This window comes from Cyphomyrmex costatus, unplaced genomic scaffold (assembly GCF_001594065.2).
Source record: "Cyphomyrmex costatus isolate MS0001 unplaced genomic scaffold, Ccosl1.0 scaffold196, whole genome shotgun sequence".
Lineage (NCBI taxonomy): Eukaryota > Metazoa > Arthropoda > Insecta > Hymenoptera > Formicidae > Cyphomyrmex > Cyphomyrmex costatus.
Window position 1 is genome coordinate 96,014 of NW_017275998.1, and position 20,382 is coordinate 116,395.

The following is a 20,382-nucleotide window of genomic DNA, read 5'->3' on the forward strand; positions in this document are numbered from 1 at the left end:
TGCCCCGCGCGCCCCCGGCTCCGTTCGTCTCCCTCGCCCCTCGCCGCTGCCACTTTCGGCCGTGTTCGCGACTTCAGTTCGCACTCGGTGCCGCTCGGTGCGCTTGGCGCTGCTCGACGCAAACGAACGCAACGGCGCACGAACGGGTGGATCGCATCGCTCAGCGTCGCTGCCCGTTGCTCGTGTTGGCGTTATCATCGAGCAACTGTGCAAAATTCGAACGAATTGCACCGAGAATCTTTTAAGCTCGTCACGTATCCGCGCCGCTCGTACTTGGCGTCAAATGTGGATGACTGCGGGACGGCCTGACTGTACATCCTGAATCATATTTACATATCGAATAACGGAAAGGATTTACGCGTTTAAATTCGATATACCGATGAGCGTATATCGTGCGTAAATTTCAGTTATGGTATATGCCGCCGTACGTATCTCCTATACGTGTTTTAAACGCCAAGGGTAGTGATGACTCATCCGTATCCGATGTCAATGAGAAACTTTTAAGCTTCCTCGAAATCGCGGCCCACCGACGTTCACGCCGATGAACCGACCAATATACGGGGTAAGGCGTTCGAAATTGCCAGCCTGATTCACGTCGATATTTCAATGTCCGAGAGGAACGGATCGAACGTAACAAAAGTTCCATCGTTTCCGTGCGTCCATATCCTGTAATCGCGGTGTAACTCGCTTTGCTCTCTGGATGGAGTTTTTTTTTTCAGGTGGAACTGTACGATTTGCATAAATCAATTTTTCTAGACATTTCAAGCGTACGGAATGGCCAAAATAAATCGAGGATTAAGTACCTATAGTGAAGCATATTTATATTTTATTCTCAAGTAAAGCTCGTTTTCTTGATCATCACCTTTATGTCGCTTGATACTTCTGTATCATGCAAACGTCGTTTTGGAGTAGCTATACCTAGGATATAAAATGAAACGTTGATACCGTAATGTATCCGGCCCTCGAGGCGACTTTTGCACGACCCATTTTTCTCGATAGATAATATTGGCGTAATCAAGGTGATAATTTCAAGCATCTCACCCTATATCCGAGGTTCTTCCTCTCCCACCTCGTAACCATCTATTACGATGAAACTAACATCGGGGTCATACATGGGCGTAGAAAATGTAGCTGCTGGACAGCGTAATGGTATAGATAAAGTCGCAACCAAGTAATAAAGATTCGGTGTAAATTCCTGGTTCTGTCTCTTATCATCGTTTCAACAGAAACCTGGAGAAACCACAATTCTATCGTTCGTCAATAGACAAAAGGACTGTCTAGTTAATGTCTAGGTAAATGGGTAACTGTATCGCCATCATATCGCGTTGTTCGGAGAACGGAAATCCCCCGAATAACAGGAATAAGATAACGTGGAACTGTGGAAGTAAAGTGTGAAGTGTGAAACGTCAGAAAGAGAGAGAGAGAGAGAAAGTGAGTGAGAGAGGGGGAGGGAGGAATTGAATAAGAAGGGGAGAGGAAGATAGGAAAGAGGTCATGTGCATCGTGGCATAGTAAAAAGAGATTACAGAAGCGGTACACTCGCGTGTGCATTTAAGATTTTGATAACGGACTATCCATGTGATTTAATGAGTTTGTACGCTTCTGCAAAATTTTCATTATAATATTTCATTGCAGTTCTGGACAGTTCTGGATGTCTAATTTTACAATCATCGTGAGATATCTGATTCATGTGCTTTATTATAAAGATACGTGATTGCAGCGCGTTCCGAAACTCAGCAAGGTCCACTGTAGGCTTTCATGGATTTTAGGCTGCTTCCACATGCAGCGTTTATGCAACTTGCGTCAGCCAATCAAATTGTCTCGATTATAATAAGGCGTAGTAGCTGATTTAATTTGATACGATTTGATTGGTTTACGGTCACGCAAGTTACGCTGAATGTGAAAGCAGCCTTATTTATGAGCTCGAAAACATCTGGTAGATGGCGGTAAATAAACGATGCATTCCGAAACCCATTTAATGAAAACTTTTAATCGCAATCCCGACTCCGTCGGCAGAAACGAGTGTCGTGTAAACTGACGAATTTAGGCCGGTATTCGTAATCTGTCTTTATAAAATCGACTTAAGTAATGTCTTAAACTGGTTCTACATTAATCGCAAATCGATCACAAACTTGTTTTGTTACAGTCAATCTGTAGCACCCATTTCAAAATTTATGTGCAAAGTCTTATATATTATATTATGCTTATATTATAAACGATAAATCAATTGGATTAGATAGGTAAAAAAGGAAGTTAGCCAATAGAATAACGCGGAAATAAAACAATCAATAGAAAAACGCAGTTGTCCGCATGTTTGAGATAAAAACGACGCATTAAGTTGGGTTCTAATCTCAACAGGAAAGCAGCAGTCAATCAAAGCTCGCGGTGATAGTACTGTTTACTATCAGCTGGAGTTCTGACTGGCTGTTGCTTTTCCGTTGCTGTCTGTTTTTCTATCAAGGTTTGAACCTACCGTTAGTGTCAAAACATGATAAAAACTGATGAATATGAAAAGCATTAATCTTGATCATGTGATCTGTTTTAACGCTTAAAATTAGCATTAAGAGTCAGTACGAAAACGCACCTTTATAAGCATTAGTCACACTCAACAGTTTTACAACTTGTTTTATGATTCTTCGCTTAGATAGAACTGTAAATCCTTCAGATTTAAAAATCAAATCCAATCAGCGAGATAAATCATAAGTCGGTATTCATTAGTCAGTTCTTATATTCAAGACCGTCTTAAGTTCAGTTTTGAAGAGTTAGGAACCAATCAGCGGGCCGCTTTAGCATTTTAAGACATACTTAAGGCAGTCTTGAAATAAGAACCGACTATGAATACCGGCCATAGAACGGTTGCAAAACTGTTGAGTCTACTGAACGCAACCATCGTGAGTACAAATGGGCGCATTCAGCAGAAAAGAGCGCTACGAGAGCGCTCGCTGTTATTGGTATATTCTTCCGAATTTAAAATTCTGATTGGATGATCTAGAAGAATACACCAATAACAGCGAGCGCTCTCGTAGCGCTCTTTTCTGCTGAATGCGCCCAATTGTAGGATGGGGATGGACAAATTTCGAGTTTCAACCAATCAAACGAGAGCGACATATGGTGAAATATCATTTTTCTATAAAATTTATTTATAATGAAATTACCATTATTGTAAAAAATAAAATAAATTAATAAAACCCCGTTTTCCATCATGTTGTATTGATATTCGAACAAAGCTTTTTGTTGCTCGCGTCTAATTGGCTAAATCCCTACTATTTGTTATTCTACTATCTGTTGCATACTTTGAAGAATTCTCGTTTCTCACTACCACGAATGTGTATGAATGTGTATGAATCAGAGATATAAGGTGGACTTTAAACGCGTGTTATTTAATTCTGCTTCATCATTGGTGTTTTCTGCTTTATACAGAGACGGTCGGAAGCGTGAAAGTTGAACTGCGGGTGTTACGTGTGCGGTTTACAAATCATTTTTAGCATTTTACAGTGAGTATTCTTCGTAAAAAAAAAAAAAAATGAAGGAGCTGCGCTTCGATGATCGAGTGGTTGTGGTAACGGGAGCAGGTGCAGGTAAATATGTGTTTCTTTATCCTTATTTAAAAACATTTCATTTCCATACTTTTTTATCACACCTTTTCAATTAGCATTATGTAAAAAGTAGAATCAAATCTTATCTGATTATACTCTTTACGATAATATAATCTAGATACTGAAGAAGACAATTTTTTCTCAAAGATTTGACTCAAGCTTTATAATACGTGATAGTCTCTATTTTTTGGTATATGCGTAAAAGACGAATATGAAGTAAAAAATCATCACTCTCAAACAGGTAACAAGTTGCTGCCAATGATAAACTCATACATATTCTTTTTATGATCATGCATTTTAATATCTAATTTCTTCCTGTTCTCTTTAATTAAAAGTTATTAATGTAATAGACAGGAGGGAGAGGAGAGGAGGAACTTCTTTAAACTTTGTCCTCCCTTCTCCTCGTACACAGTACATGTCATTGCACCTCGTCGATGTGACAGATTTGTTAACCCTACATGTCATGTTTTAATACGCTTTATAACTTTTTATCTGCTTGAGAGTGACAATTTTTTTTTTTCATATTTGTCGTAAGTACTAAAATGCATAATATTACGATGTTTGAACAAAATTGGTGAGGAAAACTGTTTTTATCAAATATATAATTTGTAATTAATAGATACTGTTTGTCGCAACTATAAACCAGAAGGATTTAACATAATTTTTGTTAACGTAATAGGAATAAAGTTTTATTTTTACGAGAATGTTATTTACAAAAAATCAATAAATATTTAAATTTGTAATACATTTTTTTTTAAATAGATGAGATAGTACAGAACTCTTAATATTCCAAATACAAAAGTATATAAATACAGGGCATATAAGTCAAAGAATAATAACATTCATTATTAGTTTTGTTCGTCATAACAGTTAGATGTCTTTAATCATCAGCAGTGATTTTGATAATTTTACCTTTTACCTGTTTCAATATTATGTACTTGTTAATTTACTTCAATTTTATACTTCAGACGTTATGCACACTTACTGTGATATTATTCTTTTACTTTCTTTGATTTCAAATCATAATTTAAATATCTAACTATTGATGAACATTTTATTATTGACATGATTTTTTCAACTTTTTGGATTTTGAGAACAATGAGAAATTTTCGCATTTGGTCAATCAATCATATAACGAGCAATTTCCGTGTCTCTGTCTTAACATCCATCTGTTTTTTTTTAAAATCATCGATTATATAGTTATAATTTTTTGTGTAATAATATTTTTATATCTGAAGAGGGCTTAATATAAAGCCGAAACTGTAGTAGGCTCCTGTAATAATGTCAATAATATTTTATTATTATTTAATAGTATTATTAATTTTTTAAAATAGACATATTTTTTATTTTATTATTCTTTGACTCTTATATACCCTATATTTTACATTTTTTTTATTTATTACATTTTTAATATGATTGAAAGTAATTCGCATTTACTTGAATATGTATCAGCCGTTATCATTGTGAAGATAATATTTTTATATATGGAATATATGTGCAAATAATTTCTAGGATTGGGACGTACCTACGCATTGCTATTTGCATCCAGGGGTGCCAGTGTAGTTGTAAATGATTTGGGAGGCAGCAGACATGGAGATGGAAGCAGCACCAAGAGTGCAGATGCTGTGGTCGAAGAAATTCGACGAAATGGTTAATATTTTAGTATTGATATATTCTTTATCATATTTTTTGCTCATTAATACAATGTCTCTGATCTGGGCATTAATCATGATATAACTTTTTCTTTATGCAGAAATGTTAAAGATGAAAATGCATGTGTGCTGTATGCATGTGTGTGTGTGTGTGTGTGTGCGCGCGCGCACATACATACAAATAATTTTTATTTTTCATGTTTCTGTTCTAGGAAAAAAGTTACATGATTGACCCCCTGGTAATTAAATTATATAGTTAAACATGCATTATTCTATGTATAAAAAAATTGTTTTAATATTAAACATATCTCAATTACATAAAATATGTAATACAAAATTTAAGATCTTTGTTTTTTTAAAACAAATACATGTTTTTTTCTCATCTTAAGTTTTTTTAATCTTCTGCGCATATATTTAAGATTTACGTTTAATTCTATATTACACGTTAAGGGTAATTAAATGATAAGCACATGGTAATAATCTTTTAGGTGGCAAAGCTGTCGCGAATTACGATTCTGTGTTAGACGGTGCAAAAATCATTAAAACTGCAATTGATTCATTTGGCCGCATTGATGTAGTTGTTAATAACGCTGGTATTCTGCGAGATACATCGTTTGTAAAAATGAAGGAAGATCAGTGGGGTACATATATGAAATAAAATACAATATTAATAATTTTCTTATTCGGTACCATAATTTACAGAACGCTTTGTATAAATCTATACAATTTTTTCAGACATTATACATAACGTACATTTGAAAGGTGCAATGAAAACGACGCAAGCAGCATGGCCGTACTTTATTAAGCAGAATTACGGTCGAGTAATTTTTACATCGAGCAATAGCGGGATATATGGAAACTTTGGTCAATCTAATTACAGTTCAGCAAAACTTGGTCTTGTAGGATTAGCTAATACATTAGCCATTGAAGGCTTAAAGAAAAACATTTTTACCAACGTTATAGCGCCCACAGCTGGCTCCCGTTTAACGGAAGATATTATTCCACCAGGTGAGTTGTCAGTAACATCTATTTTGTAACAATCCCCATAAGGCTATGAAATTTTAAACCTTAAGTTTTATTAATTAAAATATGAAATTTGATGTCTCTCTTTAGTTTTATTAATTGTAATACATTAATTATTAATCTTGATAAGACATTGATAAGTAAAATTACTCGTTAAAAAATATTTTATTACATTTTGTATTTAATAAAAGAAGTTAAAAAAAAGTTAGAATTGTAGGTCGATTCTGTATCTTAAAACAAGGTGAAAATTACAAAAGAGCGAATTTACTAATTATCCTTGTTTTAATATATAGAATTAGCCCTCTGATCAAATTGAAAAATTAATTGATATTTTGCAGATTTGTTTGAGCAATTGAAGCCTGAATTGATAGCACCCGTTGTCTTTTGGCTGTGCCACGAAGATTGTACAGAAAATGGTTCGATAATTGAAGCGGCATTAGGCTGGGCTGGCAAATGTGAGTATCAAAGATACTAGTCTCATAACTGTTAATATTTGTAAAAAAAGGTACAACTTTTAACGAATAATCATTTTTTCTTCATTTCTTCTTGTTTAACATAAGTAGTTACTTATCTTATATTCTAATAAATTTTGTTCATTCCTTTTATTAAGATAAGTATAGAAATATTGTAAAAATGGATATAAAAGATAACTCGTTTGAATTTATAGGTCATATAATTCGCTCTTCGGGTTGTGCCTTACGACAAAATTTATCGGCTGACATTACACCAGAAACCGTACAAGAAAATTGGTCGAAAGTAACAGACATGACATCGGCGAAGCGACTCAATTCGATTCAGGTAAGAGAGATTATACCGAATACATTGAACTTGACATTTCTTATCGTACAATCTTTGTTTAGGAAGCAACAGGAGAATTATTTGGCGTTCTCGAGAGAATGAAAAGTGGTGCTTCTTCAAATGAAGTAAGTATCCGTTATCTTCGAAATTATGTATCCGTAAATCTTCTTTGTAGATTGTCGAATTTATTTTTATCATTTCCATTATTCATAGGTAGACCATATCTTAAAGAATGATTATAATTTCCGTGACATTATATTGTACGCACTCGGAGGTATGTTAAGCAGACTGAATATATAATAGATTCACATTAACTTACATAATTCAATGTAAATTTATCGGGTTTTATACTTTAGTTGGTGCTACTGTCCAAGAACCAAATGATATTCGTTATTTATATGAGAATGCTGATGAGTTTGCCGTTTTACCTACTTTTTTCGTTTTGTATGGACCTATGGGCTGCATGAGTTCTTCTATCGTGCAAGATGCTGTTCCATTTACACTTGATCCAACACAGGTATGACTAAGATTTTTTTTTAAATTGTATCAATTTATTTGATCTTAAATTTATTTGATATTTGCAGATACTTCATGGCGAGCAATATCTAGAAATTCATAAACAATTACCTACAGAAGCCACAGTGGAGACGCGCTTTAAAGTTCAGGACGTCTTAGATAAGGGAAAAGGCACTGTTGTCTTAGTTCAACGTATGCAAATTTTATATAAAACACAATTGGATTGTCACAATATACATAATTAATGTACTTATTTAACGAGTATTGTAATATGAATACAGCATTAATTACTAATCTCACTACTAATATAATTTGGATGTGTAATAATTGTGAAAAAAAAGAGATATTTGCAATAATACATAGGTTTAGTCTACGTAAATGCTATACATATGTTACATTTTGTTTCTTTAGATGATACTTATGATGTAGCAACCGGCGAAAAATTATCAAGTGGACAGATTTCTACATTTATTGTCGGTTCAGGTGGTTTTAAAGGAAAACGAACATCGACGTTTGTCATTCCGACCGTGGATCCTCCCACTCGAAAACCAGATGTAACAGTTATACAAAAGACTAGTGATGATCAGGTAAAAAAAAAAGAATATACTTATTAGATATATTCTTGTATTAAAAACTAGAATTTACCTTTTGAAAATACATTTACAGAAATAAATAACATTGATAAATTTCAAAACTGGAATGCTAGCTTGAAAATTAATTTTATTATCATGTTTAATTTTAAAATAGAATAGTTTTTTTTTTAGTTTTTTTCCAAATGTAACGAAAATATTCGAGTGTCATGTATTCAATTTTATATTTTGAATACGTTAAATTATACATACAATTATACGTACGTTTTTGTATCATTTTTACAGGCTGCTTTGTATAGATTGAGTGGAGATTTAAATCCTTTGCATATTGATCCTAATATTGCTATGATGGGAGGATTCAAAAAACCGATATTGCATGGATTATGCTCTTTGGGATTTTCTGCCCGTCATGTTCTTCAGACTTATGCTGCTGGCGACCCACATTTATTCAAATCCATTAAGGTATAATTATTAAATAAGAATTTGATATAAAGTTTCAAGATGAATTTCTTACTCATAATAATTTGAAATTCAAATTATTATATAACTAACTTAATAATCCAATAAAATGAAAAAGATTTATCTATTACAATATGACAACATGTACGTATCAGAACATTGATACTTTAATGTCGAGAATTTTGAAAATATAAAATATACATTAATATTCTTTACATTAATAGAGTCTGCAATATGAAAAAGATATATTTTTGCTGTTTTATACAATACTGAGATTAACAGTACTTAAAATAAATCATCTTTGTATATACGTATGAAAAAGTTATATTTTTTTAATAGGTAGGGGGGAGTAAGTATTATTACAAATCTCTCTCTCTCTCTCTCTCTCTCCCCCCTCCCCCTCTCTCCCCCTCGCTCTCGCTCGCTCTCTCTCTCGCTCGCTCGCTCGCTCACTCAATTTATATTCTCGTTTTAAAAATATTAAACTAAAACAAAGTTTTCATTATCTATACAGGCAATAACTTCATCCACCTTAAATATCTCTGCTATTTTTAAAATTTGAAAATATTGTAATTACAAAAGTTGTATATATAGCATCAAGAGGACCATAATATGTGCTAGTTATAATTTTTTTAAGTGGAGGCGCTTCGAAAAATATAGCCAGCATATATTATATATATGGTCCTCTTGATACCGTACAACTTTTGTAATTAAAATATTTTTATATCTCTAAAAATAGTAGAAATATTCAAGATGGACAAAGTTATTGCCCTACCCTGTGTGTATATATATAGGGGAGAATGTCCTAAATCGGACCATGTTCCAAATCGGACCTTTTTAATTTAAATAAATACGGTTAAACAGATTTGCATGCTATTTATAACGTAAAGTCTTTATAAGACACCGAACATGTGACAGCAGTTTGGCAGTACTCTATCATAACGTTCATAGAATAGACGCAAATATATATTTTTGGCTATCATGCAAAAATTTTTTTTAAAACAGAAAATCCTTGTAAATCATTATTTAAAAGATGTTAAAAATTTTAACGGTAATTGATTTAAGTTAATTAAAGAGTGTAGAATCCAAAAATATCAAGAGTTTTGTGATTTATTGCGGTTTATTGTAAAATTTGTTCCAATAATTTGAAAGAACCTGTGTCTAAATCGGACCTCTCTTTGGGTGTCCAAATCAGATCTATACAAAAAACACTAAAAACAGTAAGCCAGCTCATCGAAAACAGAAGATTCGCCACAATCTGGTTGTAGTACTGGTGATCGACCGACCAAATCTGTTCTAAGAGGGACATTAAATCAATAAAATATCATATATCATCAGATTCAGATTGATGGAATTTTTTATTGATTTTAATTCTAATAATATAAACTTTTTATCTTTGAGTCTTAAATTACTTGTTTTTACTCAATATACTAATAAAAATTAATTAAAATATTTAAAAATTCTATCTAAAAGTTCATAAAAATAGGAGAGGTTCGATTTGGAATCATGGTTCCAAATCGAACCGGGAAATGCATTTTTACATTTTCCATTGTAGTTCGACACAGGTAAGAGATACATCAAAATGGTCTGAAGTAAAAATGAAGGAAATTACATAAATGATCTTTCGAACGGCACCATTGGTTTTATGATCGAACTTTATTTATGTCTTATAGAAAACAAAAACTGTAAATCGATCCGATTTAGACCACTCTCCCCTATAATATATTTCCATATACTTATACGTGTGAAAACAAAATTAACACAGAAACATTTGATAAGTCTTGTTGTAAAAACCTCATGAACTTTTGTGCATTACTTATCATACTAATATATACAATATGCACACTCATGGTCAGTGCTAAAACGATGTAGTTATAAATAGCATATAAACTGCAGTAAATGCAGTAGAATATGATGTAGCAGCGTTCAGTGATAAACATTTATTAATCGAGAAACGTTTTTAATTTTGCATCAACGTAAGTCAGCGTTAAATTCAAATAATATATTAAGTGTTTTTCATCATAAAAATTAAATATACATATGTGTTTTCAAAATGTAATAAACCAATATGACGAAAAACAATAATAAATAAGAGAAATAATACGGTACATAGAAGAAAATCTTACATATATAGCTATATACCTATTAAATTTTATCTTACTATAGTAATCTATTGTAAAATAATTAATCAATTTAATAGTTTATATAATTTACTATTCAATAAATGCAATGAAATTTAATTAAATTTCACTCATTTTTTGCAATGCAAAGTATAAAGAAAAAACGGTTTAAATCGAGCGATAATAAGATTTTTTTATATAATAAATTTCTAATTTACAGTGTTAATAAGAAACATCGTAACAATATAAAATATAAAAATAATAACAATATCGAACGTTTCGGAACTCACAGGTCTTTCTTTAGCGATTCTCATAGATGTTACAATGCCATAGAGATAAACGCATAATCTTACGGTTGAAGCGACATGGTGTGGTACAATTTGTTTGAAGAAATTGATTATCTTGTTTTTGTGTGAATGTGGAAATTATGTCTAAAGTGAGAAATTCATTGTCATCAATATAATATAAAAGTAGTCAAGAGGTAAGATAAGGATGAATTGTTTAAATGTAAATTGTCAATTATTATCTATTATTGTCAATTTTTGTATTACGTTAATTAATTATTTATTTAGTGATTAAATTGAATTTCTTATTTACATTAAAATGTATGAAAACAGGAGCATCATTACGTATTCGTCTGATTCTATTAAGCGCATATTACAATGTTGATAGACAGACTCTTACTGTATCGGAACGATATTTATTTATTTGTTTGATACTTTTTACAATAGATAACTGTAAGAGTCAGACTATCCGTGTCTTTTTGAGAATTGATGCCTTTGTTTTGCTTTTTAATGTGTAACATCTCTGAGATAATTCTTTTATGGTAATTCGTTTTAAATATCTATAAAATTAAGGCTCCTTCCCAATCAAAATTTAATCTATGGTTAGAGATGACGGAGAAATCTGGAGGAACTCTTTATATTATTTCTATATTCATTTATACGAGTCTTGAGTTGTCTTTTTGTTTGTCCCACATAAGACGCAATACAATCTTGACAATTAATTTGATAAACGACATTCTGGCTTTGAAATTTGTTAAGTTCGCCTTTATGTACTTTAATAAAGGAACTTAATGTATTTAAAATTCTGTAGCTAATTGTGAAGACTGATTTGTTAAAAAATGAAATAACAGAATATGATACTTTGAATATATTAAGTACTACAAATAGTTTTTTTATCATATTTATTTTGTCTTTGTGAGATCACATCGTCAACATTCCGTGTGTTTAATTTCTCATGTATAATCTTTATCTTACCTCGTAACTACTTTTATATTATATTGACGACAATAAATTTCTCACTTTAGACACATTCACACAAAAATAGAAGAATCAATTTCTTTAAACAAATTGTACCACACCATATCGCTTCGACCGTAAGATTATGCGTTTATCTCTATGACATTGTAACATCTATATGAATCGCTGAAGAAGGATCTGTGAAACATTCCGAAACGTTCGATATTATTATTATTTTTATATACTTTATATATTTTTTATTTTTATGTTGTTTCTTATTAACATTATAAACTAGAAACTTATTATATAAAAAAATCTTATTACCGCTCGATTTAGACCGTTTTTTCTTTATGCTTTGCAATGAAATTTGATAAATTCATGCAATCTGCAATATTTTTCTATCTTGACCACATAGTACATACTGTCCATGTTATATACATATATATATATATTTTTTTTTTAAATTTATCTTGGCAATCTCCGTATTATCTGTGATTAATTGATTTTAGTGAACTATAGACTTTGTAATCAGAGAATATCTCTATAGTATCTATTTACGCAATCTTGATTACGGTCCACGTGATACTTCAAAGCATTTTTTGATTGGCCAGTTAATAAAATATTTCTTCCGATTGGTTAAAAGCTTCGAAGCATTTGTAGCGCCAAGTGGACCGCACCCTTTATTTGCGAGGAGCATTTTAGACGTTTCTTCTCTCCAAACTTAATGTTATTAATATATCCTCGTTTAATATAATATAAAATATTTTAGGTAAGATTTGCAAAACCAGTTATACCAGGTCAGACTCTATGTACTGATATGTGGCGCAACGGTAACAGGATACATTTCCAAACATCTATCCACGAGACTGGAGTACCAGTTATTACAGGTTAGATACAGAACTTTGCATGTAAAATATAATTTTATTTATTATTTCGATAAATTTCTTTATTTTTAAAAGTAGCGAGATTAGAACAGATAATTTTATTTTCTAGGTGCTTACATTGACCTGTTGGAGGTAAAAATGGGAATACCACGAGCAAATCCATGTTCTGCAAATCTGGACAGTGATGCTATATTTGCAGCTATCAGTGAACAAGTGAAACAGAATCAGGAGCAAGCTAAGAAAGTTAATGCGATCTTCCTTTACAATATTACCGTTGGTGGGAAACAAACATCTGAATGGAGTAAGTAGCTTCAGAAAATTTTGATAGTGTATCTAAAAAATGGTAATATTTAGGCTACATGTGCTCTATTGTGTTAAAAATGGAAATTTTTAATATCAATTAAAAAAAATTCTTCATTCAACATAAATGTAACGTATTTTAAACTTTCTGAAGTGTCATTTTGAAATCACCAGTGAGAGTGGCAAGAATGCTCAAATTATCTTAAAGAAGTCTTTTGTATCAACCATTTGTGTGTGTGTTATGGTTGTGTTCCAAAGTTTTTTGAAAGTTTAATAAATAAAAAATGTAATAAATAAAAAATGTTATTTGTGTGTATACATCGTATATAAGCAATATTTACTTTTCTTAATAGCTCTCGATTTGAAGAATGGTGAGGTACATAAGGGAAAACCTAAATCTGGAAAAGCTGACGCAACACTTACTGTAGAAGATAAAGATATGGTCCAAATTGTAAGTTACTCAACTTAGTGTAAAAACGAGAGTTAATTTTTTTTTTCTAAACAATGTCATGATTGTTGCAGGCATTGGGAAAATTAAGTCCACAATTGGCATTTATGCGTGGGAAATTAAAAATAACCGGAAATATTATGCTTACGCAAAAGTTAAAGAGTCTTATGGAAACTAACAAAGCAAAGTTGTGATTTTTTAATTTTGTTCTCGTAGTTTTGTAAGTAACATAACTTGCATGATTAAAGAATGCATTAAATTACAAATTTTTTACATAAACTTCAATGAAAGTATTTGTATAGGCTGGGGATATTCTTATATATATTGTTATTGTTTGTTCCGTTAGAAACTTTTATACAGAATTTGTTATATAGTCTGGGGAAAATCTTGATTTTATGATTATATAAACCTGTATTGTAATACATTTATAATAAAGTTATCAATTGAAGGATATTGCTCACAATTTGCAAAAATGTATAGTTATGTAAAATAAGCATGTATTCTACTCGCTAGAATAAAAAGAAATGTAAGATTCATTTTTTAGATGTATAGATATAAAGATTTATATTAGATATATATATAAAGTTTTTGCACGCACACACATACACACACACATATTTATATTTACATGACGCAAGAGAATTTTGGTCTATACACAAAAAAAGTAAAATATCTCAGGAATATTGTTAAGGATAAAATGTACAAGAAAAAAGCACGTGAACAAAAGATGCAAAGAAAATCTTTGGTTTAACATAGGTCTTAATAATTATAATCGTCAGATGTGTTTTTCAAACTGATGCATTAATCGCGTTAAAATGCATTAGTTTCAAAGAATGCAGCAGAGCTTTCTCGACCGCGGTTTTTTCAGTACGGCTTTAATAGCTTCCACAAAAACCTCTTCAAGACCCTCTTGTTTTATTGCAGAACATTCGACATACTTGACTGCCTTTATCTTTCTTCTCATTTTGTTGCAATCTCGTGGACTAATAATATCCATAGCTTCTTGATGATTTCGAAGATCTGCCTTTGTACCTAATGTAAAAAAATATTTGTGTTTACTAATGGAAAACAAATTTTTACAAAATGCTGTAATTAGGCTTAACCCGATAATAGTGTAAATAATTATATTTCTCTATCAATGGCTATATTTAGAGAAAACAGCTTTGCCACTTTAGTAAAATTTTTTAACATTATTAGTTTTGTCCTTAATACCTTACTGGATTTAAATATACAAAAATCAATTATATTAATTTTATAATAGTAATACAATAGTAATTTTGTAACAATAGTTACAAAGTTGCTTTGTTTGCTGAGCAGTCTATGATTAATCACTACACTGATGATTTTATAGTGAATAAGTTTTAAAGTTACAACTGTAAAATCTTTAATTTAGTGAAAAATATTAATTATATCTAGAAAAAACCATTTTTACATTATCATCAAGTTAACCAGATATTACTATAAAAGACCGATTCTAAGTAATAAAAAAGAAAAATATTGCGCAAGCATTTCATGTTTCTGTTTCTTCACATAAATATTTTATATAAAATCTTTTATTACTGTTTAATATATAAAACGCACTTACCCACAAGTACAATTGGCACATTAGGACAATGCGCTTTGAGTTCTGGATGCCATTTACTCGCTACATTTTCGAAAGAACTACGGGCACTTATAGAAAAACAGACCAGGAAACAATCAGTCTGTAAACGAAGAATAAATGCAAGATTATATATGCATGAATATTTAAAAGATATTTTTTTTAGAATATTGAAGACAAGAAGAAGTCAATTTTATTATTGAAAATAGATGGTTTGATGAAAATTTTTCTCAGAATTTATGATTAATTTTATAATTATAGTTAGAAAATTTCTTGACTTTTTTTATATAAATTGGAACACTTTAGAAATACCGAGAGAGTTTACACATATCTTTTTTGGAATTCTTCATATATGTGAATTCTGAATATTCTAAGATTTCTAAAATTTCATAGAATCTAAAAAAGTTTTTTTCAGAAATTTTAAAATATTTCAAAATTAACATGCATACATAAAAAATTCTAAAAAAAGATGTAAACTTTTTCAATATTTTCGAAACAAATCTAATTAAAAAAAAAATTTATAAAAATGTTTTCACCACGTACATTTGGATACGATAATGGTCTAAGCCTCTCGTAATCTTCTTGACCAGCCGAGTCCCATAATGTCATTTCGAATTGCTGTCCACCCACGCATATGCTATCAACATAGTTATCGAATCTGTAAACAAAATAACAACTGATTAAATAATGGCTAGATTACAATTTTAATCAACAGTTCTGTTTACAAATTAAATATTTTAAAAACTCTATAACAGTTTTTATATAACAGGAATAAAAAAAAAAAATAAGATGAAAGCATACTTATGTGAACAAACAGATTTAGAGTACTCTACTAACAAACAGCTGCTGCATTAACTATTTCGTTATGCATTACGATATTTACACGGTAGGTACATATTCCGTTGGGAATTCTTTCTTTGTGTACGTGATGAGCATACACGTTTTTCCAACCATGCCATCGCCAACGGTCGTAATTTTAATTTTAATTGGTTTATTTCGAGACGTCATCTTTGTGTTTCCTGTAAAATAAAAGTGTACGTATTAATTACATAATTCAAGAACTCGCATCAACGTTATATAAACATCGCCGATTTTAGAAAAACGTAATTTCACGATTTAAACGTATAAACTTTATCGCATTTATTTCATATTTTTTAAAAGAGAACACAAAATTTTTTAAATAAATTTGTTCTCAGTACGGTCTCATTTTTTCTCTTTTGTTTAATGGACTACTTGATGGTGCAGTGATTCCGTCACTCCTTAAACTGAAAAGAAAACAACAGACGCTTCCGGCCACTGTATGGCATCAAGGCTGTCTCTCAAGTTATACGTCGGTCGTATCGCGCATACCAATGAAATAAGAAACGACTACCTTATTCTTATCATTGTTAAACTAATAATTATACCATCCTACAAATTATATGCAAGGTAAATTAACTAAATTTTTAATATTTTATACGTATAAGTTAATTAGCTTATACATGCAGATTTCATCAAACACAAATTGATAATGAATTAAAACTATTTTTGCGTAAGTCTTTACAACAAATTATATTAACAAGAAAACGTTTTCCGTATAAGACAAAAGTAAAGATTGTATCTCGCTTATCAGTATTTGAAATAATCGTATAAGCAAATTGGAACAAATTTGAAATACCAGTGTTCTTTGATTTTCAAAACGAATCAGGCTTTTCTCGTCACTCATCTAGATATCACGCCTACAGATTTATCTTTTTATTCAAGCGAATTGATAAGCCAGAAATCCGCAAACGTTCCTTTCAATAAGATATATGTGTATTCATTCGCGAGGGTTAGCGGAACTTGCTGGTATTTCTTATCGAGTATGGTCATTATCAACGCGCCGTCCGGTCAACTCTCCGACTGTGATGATCTGCCTGAATAGCTACGGCAAGGATTGATAGTATGTCGCGATAATCATTATCGCCGTCCATTCATATTCGAATAAATTCATCCGAAAATTATTGCTTGTACAGCTATATGTAGTAAGACTGATTATAAATACAACGCGTTCTGATATGGATACATCTTGTGTCAAAATGTAATAAACTTAATCTGTTCTTACTGTTAAATACTGAAAGTAATTTTCGTATTATATCACTAAGATGATCCCAATTTTATTCAATTGATGTACAATGCATGCATTTTTTTTATATATTTTGTACTATATACTCATTTTGCATTGTTTTGTTAACAGTGGTCGAAAAAATATAACTATATTTAATGGAAACAAGGCTAAATTTTTGTCTGTTCTGTTGTGACTTAGATAAATTAATTATTGAAATTTGAGTATATGAAATTGTCAACAATATATAAGCTTTTTTTCTATAAAAAAAACAATGCAATATACTGAAAATTATACTTTTATGAAACTATAAGTTAAAGTTTTCTATTATATTATAATTGATGAATAAATATTGATAAAATAAAGGTATCTTCTATCGTCTGACTCATTACATTATGGGATATGGCAATTGCTTAATTAAAACACGCGTGTAAACTGGAGTCATATTTCCTAATTTGTGTTAAGACCCGCCCTGATGACACTGAGGTCAATATACTCTCGTGACAATTTAAGTTTGCGTGTCGACTGAAAGGGACGAGAAAATTCATTTCCCTCTGTTTACCTCCTTTTTTTCTCCGTTCTAAATTTTTGTTTGCTAAAACATAAGGAAAGTGAAATTAATAATGTATATAATATAATCTTTTTTAAATATAATTTTTCTAAACGTCTGTACAAGTTGATACAAATCATTGATTATCTCACGTGTATATTTACATACATTAAAAAAACTGGGAGTTAACAAGCGAGAAGAGTCGCAGTATTCACACATTCTTGCTGTTGTTTATCTTTCTTTGGTGTCCTTACAACGCCACATGTGTCGAACCTAAATAACGAGCGCAATCGATCGACTATAATGAACGTAACGAAGCGGTTCACATATGAATTCACGCCAATGCGTGTGCATGAATTATGAATCTTTAGACCGGCACAAATAGGAAAGGTGTCGAGAAGAGATGAACTCTGATAAAAAGAGGTATAGATACGCATAATTATATCAACCATTTACGCATCCATTTTACGACGCAAAATATAGACCTGTTTACAAAAATAGGCAAATAATAATACATTTTTAATTACTAGCCAGAATTTTATAAAATTTGTAAAATGTATTTTTGCGATAGACACTTTTGAACAAGTTATGTCCAATTTTTTTGTATAAATAAATTTAAGAAAATTTATTGTTACACGCAGAAAAAACATTCTTTTTGCTAGGAATAATGATTGCTTAATTTATACCTTCTTTCTTTTAAGTAATGATTATTTTTAACAAAGAATACTTTTTTGATAAAATAATCTTAAATTATATTTATTTTAAATGTTATAAACTCTCACTAATTAGTATATTCAAAACAAGAATTGATTTTCTTTTGAAAAACGTAAAATTAATCGAAGAAGCGATTTATCATAATAATAAGTAAATCGAATTTGTTTTAATTTAATAATCTTGATGGAAATATTAAACTTATTAGAATGTAGAACACATTTTGAACAAATTTATAATGCTTTTAATAAACTATAATAGATTTGCGGATATATAAACTTTTGGAAAATTCGATCAAGTATAATTATCACTTGCGTAGAATATATATATTTTTTGTAATGCTTCATTTTGTGTTCTCGTTAGAAGAAGAAAATTAGAGAGAAGTAACTGCAGACACAACGCCTAATCAATGTGATTGTCACATCCTTTACGACAGGATATGGAGCAACAGTCAACTTTACGCGGTTATTTATCAGTTCGTTGTCCTATTTCACGCAGAATTCTGGAAAATTTATTTCTATCATGGTTTTTTTCTCTTCACGAAGAACTCGAAAGGCACGTGGAACGTACTGCAAAATACATATAACGCTACAACTGAATTAAAAATGATTGATTAACGTTTCTGTATTAAAACAGAAGTTTTCTTGAGAAATTAATGGATTGGCGCAGAGTTGTTTATAACAATTGTCGTATGACATCACGCGAGTTACGCGAGCGGATTTAATGAGAAAAGTGGAAAAATAAAAGAACGGATTAAATAAGAAAAAAAAGATTATCTCGATCAATAGTATCCATCGTGATAAAAAACAAAATAAGTTTTTATGACGCGTTTTTTTTTATGTTTTATACTGCTTGTATTTGCGCGAAGTTGGCATAATTCGCACGTAAACGTTTAAGTTTATAGTAAGGCGTTGACAATTATCAATGGTGCGATAAAGAGATAAGATAATTAAAGAATAGATTACACAAGAAGGGAACGGTCTAGCCTAATTGTACTTTTTCCTGACTTGACTCATTTAAAGACTTTTGTATTATTTAGTTACATTTATTCGAATTCAGAAATAATTTGCTCCTTTAAATCACTACGTATTGATTTCGTTTAATATCGTTGATCGCAAATACAAAAGCAAAATTGCGGGTACAATAATTCAAAGTGATAAAAAATGACAAACATATTATATTTAAAAAAATCATTGAACATTACGTGATTCTTTTAACTCAAAAAACAGACTGCGATTAAACGGAAAGCGAATCTAACGCAATTTGTAATAATTTAAAGTGAAGGATTAATTCTGAAAAAAAAAAAAAAACAGTATGATTTTTTGTATTCTATTATATTATCTCACAAACATTTTGTTTTATTTCATTTTTAAAAGAAACATTTTAGAACGTTTGAAATTACAAAACAATTGGATACTCTTAAGAACTCCCGATTTATTTCCGCGTTTATTACATGACATCATCTTGAAATAAATTTTACTTCCCGTTCCATGACAAACGGATGATGCATAAATTACTCACCGTGAGAATACCACGTCACGCAAGAAGAGAGCACGCGTTACACGGCGGTATCAAGAACATTTCACATATTCGTTGATTCGCAGCTAAGAGTCTTATAGTGACAGCGCGACGTCGCGATACGGAATACCGAGACGCAGAGGAAAGACTGATGGTGCGTGTCGCGCATACGCACGTCGCAACGGTTGCTCGAGGACTACTGAAATGCGCACATTTCTTACTGCCTGTGACAGCCGCAGGAAGAATCAGCTGACGTGGAGTACTACACGCAGCCTGAAACATCAATGCGCGTT

General features: G+C 31.1%; 2 protein-coding genes across 3 annotated transcripts; one reads left to right on the plus strand and one right to left on the minus strand.

Annotated features, from left to right (window-relative positions):
* The first annotated feature begins 3,382 nt into the window (after positions 1-3,382).
* On the plus strand, positions 3,383-14,002 carry Mfe2 (peroxisomal multifunctional enzyme type 2). 2 transcript variants are annotated; one of them, XM_018538672.1, is made up of 16 exons: positions 3,383-3,578; positions 5,109-5,246; positions 5,737-5,889; positions 5,984-6,256; positions 6,610-6,726; positions 6,939-7,069; positions 7,132-7,194; positions 7,283-7,343; positions 7,426-7,586; positions 7,654-7,777; positions 7,997-8,172; positions 8,461-8,637; positions 12,765-12,882; positions 12,989-13,180; positions 13,533-13,630; positions 13,702-14,002. In XM_018538672.1, the coding sequence occupies exons 1-16, from the start codon at positions 3,524-3,526 to the stop codon at positions 13,819-13,821; spliced, it is 2,157 nt and encodes a 718-aa protein (XP_018394174.1). In that variant the 5' UTR covers positions 3,383-3,523; the 3' UTR covers positions 13,822-14,002. The 2 variants fall into 2 exon arrangements, with proteins under 2 accessions (XP_018394174.1, XP_018394175.1); XM_018538673.1 differs by lacking the exons at positions 3,383-3,578; positions 5,109-5,246; positions 5,737-5,889; ... (7 more) ...; positions 7,997-8,172; positions 8,461-8,637 and adding an exon at positions 10,548-10,610.
* Positions 14,003-14,266: 264 nt separating this feature from the next.
* Positions 14,267-20,267, minus strand: LOC108772983 (ras-like GTP-binding protein RhoL). Its single transcript, XM_018538667.1, has 5 exons — positions 20,093-20,267; positions 16,111-16,246; positions 15,771-15,885; positions 15,213-15,330; positions 14,267-14,659 (listed from the first exon to the last, which is right to left on the minus strand). The coding sequence occupies exons 2-5, from the start codon at positions 16,233-16,235 to the stop codon at positions 14,454-14,456; spliced, it is 564 nt and encodes a 187-aa protein (XP_018394169.1). The 5' UTR covers positions 16,236-16,246; positions 20,093-20,267; the 3' UTR covers positions 14,267-14,453.
* Between the last annotated feature and the right edge of the window lie 115 nt (positions 20,268-20,382).

Coding starts and splice junctions, on each gene's coding strand:
- LOC108772983 (XM_018538667.1), bottom strand. CDS start 16,235: ATGACGTCTCGAAATAAACCAATTAAAATTAAAATTACGACCGTTGGC. Junction 15,886..16,110: donor ACGGAATATGTACCTACCGT/GTAAATATCGTA, acceptor TTTTGTTTACAG/ATTCGATAACTATGTTGATA. Junction 15,331..15,770: donor GACCATTATCGTATCCAAAT/GTACGTGGTGAA, acceptor CTTCGTTTACAG/ACTGATTGTTTCCTGGTCTG.
- Mfe2 (XM_018538672.1), top strand. CDS start 3,524: ATGAAGGAGCTGCGCTTCGATGATCGAGTGGTTGTGGTAACGGGAGCA. Junction 3,579..5,108: donor GGTAACGGGAGCAGGTGCAG/GTAAATATGTGT, acceptor AATAATTTCTAG/GATTGGGACGTACCTACGCA. Junction 13,631..13,701: donor ATAAAGATATGGTCCAAATT/GTAAGTTACTCA, acceptor TGATTGTTGCAG/GCATTGGGAAAATTAAGTCC.